Below are 6221 nucleotides of genomic sequence, written 5' to 3' on the forward strand. Positions count from 1 at the left end.
AAACTGCACAGAGTCATCAGTGCAGAATGTGACACTCTTTAAAGGCCCAGTGAAGCGTGCCGAGCCGAGCTGAGCTGAGCTGAGCCGCCTCTCCTCGGGCAGGTTACAGCAGGACTGATGGCTGCTTTTAAACTCTGACTACCTCCTTAGAAATCTGTGTGCTTTCATTTTACACAGCAGCACAGAGGTCAACGTTCACGGAGGAGGAAGACCAGCAGAAGCTGCATGTGTCGCTTCGGCCACATCTAGAGGAGGAAAAAGAAAAGGCAAATAAAGCTGTGTTCCAATCCGGGGTCGGTCTCAGCGAGGCGAACACATCGAGCTAGGATTCAGTTCCTTGTTGACCTCGGCCAGCGTCTGCCATTTTATGAATTCACTTTCCTTTAAGTGTAACTCTGAGTCTCTAAAAATGAAAACTCAGCAGATGATTTCAGACCCTCCTGGGGCAGTTTGGCAGGTAAGACGGACATCAGCACAGATTGAGATATAAACGGAGCAGATTTGTTTCCTCAAAGGCAGCGTATCTCCGGCCGCCATCAGCAGCAACACAAAGAGGAGCTGACAGGCCGAACCAGCCCGGGTGGCAACAAGCAAGACGAGAAAGTTGCCCCCTCTGCCCCATCAGAGATCCTATCAGAGGGGCAGATCTGTGGGAACCATCTCTGATCTGACAACCAGCGACGGCGTTTGTGTTTGAAGCTCAGAGTCTTATCGCCCCATCAGAGGAAGGAACGCTTCTTTAACCGTCACGTTGTCTTCACTCCAAAAAAAGATCTGACGCCCCAAATGTCGAACGCGTCAGACGAACGGCGTGACGTTTCAGGAAGGTTCTGGAATGTCTGAAATGATTTTCATCTTCACGGCTGGGAGGAAATAAATCAGCTTCACGTTCAGAGTTTCTGCCAAAGCTTCTTTTTTCATTTCACTTTCCTACAAAGACAACAATGAGATTGAGACTTACATGTTTGAGATTGTTTTTATCATTTTATTTCCAAGATCTTCAAACTGCAGAATGATTAAATGAGATGAAATAAAGCAGATTGATCCATTTTGTCTTCAGTTTAGAAATGAAGTAGATGTGAGTTTTAAATCTCACACTAAAGTGGAACGCTGCAACACAAAGGTGGGCTGTTGCTTTGCAGTAATTAGTCAGAGCCGGTGTGAACCAAGAGTTCAACCAAAACAACAACTCAGAGACTGAGGTGACAACAACACAAGAGTCAACAATGACTAACACAACAGCTGGTTCAGTGGAAAAAAGATCGGACCGTTTTCCCATAGAATTAAATTCATTCTGGCTTCTTTGGGGGACTTGAGGTGTAACTTTTCAGACTCAGAGTCTCTTTCTGACTTTTGGTGAGAAAATGATGAAAATATTTCATCTACAGCAGATTTTTTTTTGATTGATTGATTTGATTTGTGAGTTTTTACATTTTTTTTTACTTTCCTTTTTTATTTCTGTTTAACTGATTTGTGGAGTTGAATTGAATCTTCTCCTCCTGAATGTGGATTTAAGAAGCAGGTTTTTGTGATTTTGGCAGCTCCTGGCGGTTTCACGCTCAGTCGACTCTCCTCTCAGCGGCGCCGCTTGGTCGGGGAGGGAACAGAGTCCAACATGTTTGCCCTGGCAGCGACGAAGCACGCCGTCACGTTAGGGAACAGCAGCCAACACCCATAAACAGGCAGGACGTCGCTGTCATCGTGGACTCACAACGGCAGCGTTTTAGTTTTCATTGTGTGAATCTGGACGTTTCGGTGTTCTTGAAGAGAAATAAAAAGCACATTTCTGTGACTGAATGGAAGCCGAAGAGCAGCTCGATCTGTTGGAGTCACTCCGTTTAACAGGACTGTGTTTCTGTCGCTTTGGGCCGTTTTGATTTTAACAACAAAACCAAAAACGTCCTTGTCTTTATAGACGTTAGTTCAGATCTGATCAGTCCGACTCTCTGACTCCTTCTGTGTGTTTATCTGTCCGTCCTCATCCTCCATCTTTGACAGTGACATCTGGAGTCACGTCTCTACATCGGACGCTCCTATTGGCTCCGGTGGGTGATGTCACAGCCAATCAGAGTCTCTGGATCAGTCCTGAATGTTTGTGAGTTTATTGTGTTGACAGAATAAAGACAATCAGATATTTGGAGCTGAATTTTCATCATAATCTACATAATTTTATTTAGTTTTGTTTGTTGTTGTTGTCGTTGTGTTGTATTGTGTACAGAGGAGGTCTAAATTGCTCCGTCTCAGTTCAGTTGTGTTCTGATGATGCTTCAGAGATTAAAAAGTGACTGGAGGCTGAAAAGCTGCCGACTGAGGACAGAGAAGAGGAGGAGGACTTCACCTGTTTGTTCCGTCAGTCAGGAACTCAGCAGGACTGTGTTTACCTGTTTAAATCTGCAGGAAGCAGCTAATGAGTCTGAAACTGTGACGGCTGACAGATTTAAGATTTAATCAGAGCAGCTGATTTTATTTGTAGTTAAATTGCACTCATCAGCAATCAGATAAAAATTTCTGTTGCATTATTTACATTTTAAGCAAACTTGTAGAAAAATATACTCACAGCTCTGCCAATATATTTAACAAGATGATAAATCTCCAATTCAATTTAAAGTTTCTTCTTCGTGGGAAAAAAATGCAAACAGGTGAATCTCCACAGTGGATTTGTTGAAACATGAAAAAAATTGGTTTCTCCTCAAAAAAATAGCAGAAAATAAACATTTCTGGGTCAGTTTTTTTTTGTTACCATCACCTCTTCTTCACTGAACCAAGTCCTGGTCTGCAGATCCAGACCGGGCAAAGACAGTTTCTAAGCTCGGACAGTCTTTGAACTTCTCGTCTGCGTGGTCACGATGATGGAGGAGGTTTGTTCAGGAGACTCTGAGGCTTCCTGTCGTCTGCAGAGACGAACACAAGGAGAAAAATAATCTTTATCATCAGAGGAAAGACCCTCAACACTCCTGACAATGAACATCTTCATTTCACTTTTTCTCCAAAATAAAGAAGAAAAACGGTCATTTATTTGGGAGTTTGAAGAAAATTACTTCAAAATGATAAAATAAAAACAAAAATGATTCTCGTCTCTTTTTCTTGGCTCCTTATTGATAATCTCAGTCGTTATAATTGACTGAAGATCAGATAATGATTATTTCAACCGTTTTAAGCTTTAGGTTTGTTGTTTTTCTGCCTTCATCTGGAGAACATGCTTCAGTTTTTTTGAATAATCAGCTGACGTTGAGCTGATTGTGAATATTTGGAGACTTTTTTAAAAAATGTCTGAAGTTTCTGTGTGAGTTTTAAATCCCTGAAACAATATTTAGATTTGTCCTGTGAAACAAACCATGAACACTGAAGGTGTTTGTGTAATTTGATCCTGTCAGGAGCGCCTCCTTCTTAAAACCACACACAGCAGGTTCTTTAGATGGTTCAGCCCAGTCTGCACTGATCCGGGACGATTTGGTTCTCATTATGAAGATAAACGGCCCAAACACAGAATCCGGATCCAGCACTCGTCTCACCTTCTCTGTGTGAAACTCTGAAAGATGTGGTGAGGTGAAAATCTGCAGCGTCTGGCGGAGCTGCTGAGTCGGAATAAACCAGACCGGGACCCAGACCGGGACCCAGACCGGAGGACTGGGGCTGCCAGCCGGGTCCAGAACTCATGTAGTTGGCAGCCGGACCTCCGTACGTGGCGTACTGGCTCGGTGCAGAATAAGAACAAGCTGAGACCAAAGCAGGCAGACTGGACGAGGGCTGAAGACAGAACGACAAAAAACAACGAAGGCGGTGAGCAACGTGACCAAAGAGGTCAAAGGTCAACAGCAAAAAAACAAAGAAAAACCTCCAACAGTATAAACAGACTTTTCCAAAAGTTAGAATTCCTCAAATGTTTCCAAGAAAAATCTCAGTGTACAGAATCCGGAACTGGTTTATTTATTGTTCCTTGTTTAGTTGTTTACCTGTTGTTGGTATTTGATTTCCGGCTCATTGTGGATCTTTTCTGCTCCCTTCACCCCCGAAGGAAACGCTCTGCTGGTCCAGTCCTCCACTTTGGCTGCGTGTCCATCAGAACCCGACAGAGCTGAAAAACACGTCACTTTTTATTTTGTTTGTATTTATTGAAAATAATCTGCTTTAACAGAAACGTCAGCTTCATTTTTCTTTATTGGCAATAATAAGATTAATATTCTGACAAAATGTATTTTCCATTTAAAGCTTCTAAATACAGAATAAGATTCACTTTGTTCACTTTGTATTTGACAGAATTATTCTGCTCTTTCTTTTATATTTATTTGTTATAATAAACTGAAATAAAATGAATGAGACTGATTAAATAATAAAATTGTTGATTCTTTTCAAACAGATGTTTTGTTTTATTTTATGTTTAATGGTTTAAAATGAATTTCAATAATGAAGCATTTGATTAGATTTTTATCTATTTTCTTTCATTTCTCTCCATAAATATGCTTTTAGTCAGAAATGACTGTTAAATTGAAGTTAAACTTGAACATTAAACATTTTAACATTTCATTGTATGAAAATATAACTAATTAATTTAAGACTTCAAATGGAAGTCAGGATTTAGCTTTTGTTTTGTTCAAACTTTTAATATTTATTTCTCTAAAACCAAAATCTTTGTTTTGCTCACTGAGAATTACTAAGAAATTTATTATTATTTATGAGTCATTTCCTTTAAATCACAATCTGTAAAAAAAATCTAATGAAGTCTTTAAAAGCTGATTTTATGTGAAAGAGAAAAATAATCAGCTCAAACTGAATAAAAACTAAAAACTGAACTCAAACTTTAAATAAAAAAAAATCTGTTTTTGTGATTTAAAGGTTGAATGAGACTTAAAGTAGATTTTATTTTTAGCAACAAAAGTCAACTTTTGACTTTTTCAAACAGAACAACAGAAATAATTGAAATGATGTGATGAAGAAGATAAATGAATAAAAATAAACCATCAGTGAACCAAATGATTAAAAAGTGTGACTTTAAATCTGAAGGTTTGTTTTCTTCAGACTCACCTGCCGGGCTCATGAAGTCTCGGAAGCCCAGGATGTCGCACCAGTTCCGGGGCAGGCCGACCTGTGCACCGGTCCCGGTCCCGGTCCCGGTCCCGGGGGCCACCATCCTGGGGCCGGTGTAGGGGCAGTACGGGTAGACCGGTCCGTACTGGCTGGGCTTCCCTCCGCCGGACTGAGTCCGGATCTTGTTCCGGAGGATCCGGCTGATGGAGCTCACGGACGGGACGTTGTATTTATCACAGACTCCGTCCGACAGCAGCCGGTCCCGGATCTCCCAGGCGAAGATGCCCGGGTCCCCCTGCTTGTAGTCCCGGATGCTCTGGACCACCACCGGGGTGGTGACCCGGGGCTTGCTGCCCCCGATGGCGCCGGGCAGGATGGATCCGGTCTCGTTGTACCGGGCCAGGATCTTGGACACGCAGCCGTGAGAGACCCGCAGCTGGCGGCTGATGTCGCAGGGCCGCAGGCCGAGCCGGGCCAGCTCCACGATCCGGACCCGGACCGGGTTCGGCAGAGGCCGGCCGTTCACGAAGACCCCGCCGAGCTGGTTCACCTCCCCGTAGGCCTGCTCTGAAGACACAGACCGGGTCAGACCGGGTCAGACCGGGACCAGCAGGCAGGTGTCAAAATAAAACTCCGTTTCTGGATTCATTTGATTCATAAAATCAGATCAATAATAATAATAATAATAATAATAATAATAATAATAATAATAATAATAATAATAAACATGTCTGTGGATTCTGATCACTTCAGTCAAACTAGGATGGATGAAATCATCTCTTTTCCTGAAACTCCATCATCTGATCATTTATCCTGAAATTACAAAATCAGCCTGCAGCATTATTATCATCATCATCATCATCATCATCATCAGTGCAGATTTTATACCTTCACGTTTTTTCTGGGAATAAAACAAACTGAAATAATGAACCTGCAAAAACAAAAGAATGAGTTTGTGGCTGAGTTCGTGTTTTTAAAAATCTAAAGGACTGACTGAAGGAATAAAAATCAGGTTTCCTCAGGTGTGAGTTTCATTTTCAGCTCTTTAATGTTTTCTCACCCATCAGCTGCCGTCCTCCTCCTCTTCCTCAGCTCCACTGCTGCCATCCAACACCGCCTGCAGCCTGAGACTCAGACATCTCCTCCTCTTCGTCCTCCTCCTCCAATTAGAAATCCTGTCGTTCCCTGTTCACAGA

At 42.2% G+C, this 6221-nt stretch overlaps 1 protein-coding gene across 1 annotated transcript; it reads right to left on the minus strand.

Moving 5' to 3' along the window:
• Window positions 1–2691: 2691 nt before the first annotated feature.
• Window positions 2692–6221, minus strand: pax1b (paired box 1b). The gene is made up of 5 exons (XM_029496063.1): window positions 6086–6221; window positions 5023–5592; window positions 3954–4075; window positions 3513–3747; window positions 2692–2891 (listed from the first exon to the last, which is right to left on the minus strand). Exons 1-5 carry the CDS (start codon window positions 6087–6089, stop codon window positions 2842–2844), a joined length of 981 nt encoding a protein of 326 aa, XP_029351923.1. The 5' UTR covers window positions 6090–6221; the 3' UTR covers window positions 2692–2841.

The sequence above is a fragment of the Echeneis naucrates genome, chromosome 24 (assembly GCF_900963305.1).
Source record: "Echeneis naucrates chromosome 24, fEcheNa1.1, whole genome shotgun sequence".
NCBI lineage: Eukaryota > Metazoa > Chordata > Actinopteri > Carangiformes > Echeneidae > Echeneis > Echeneis naucrates.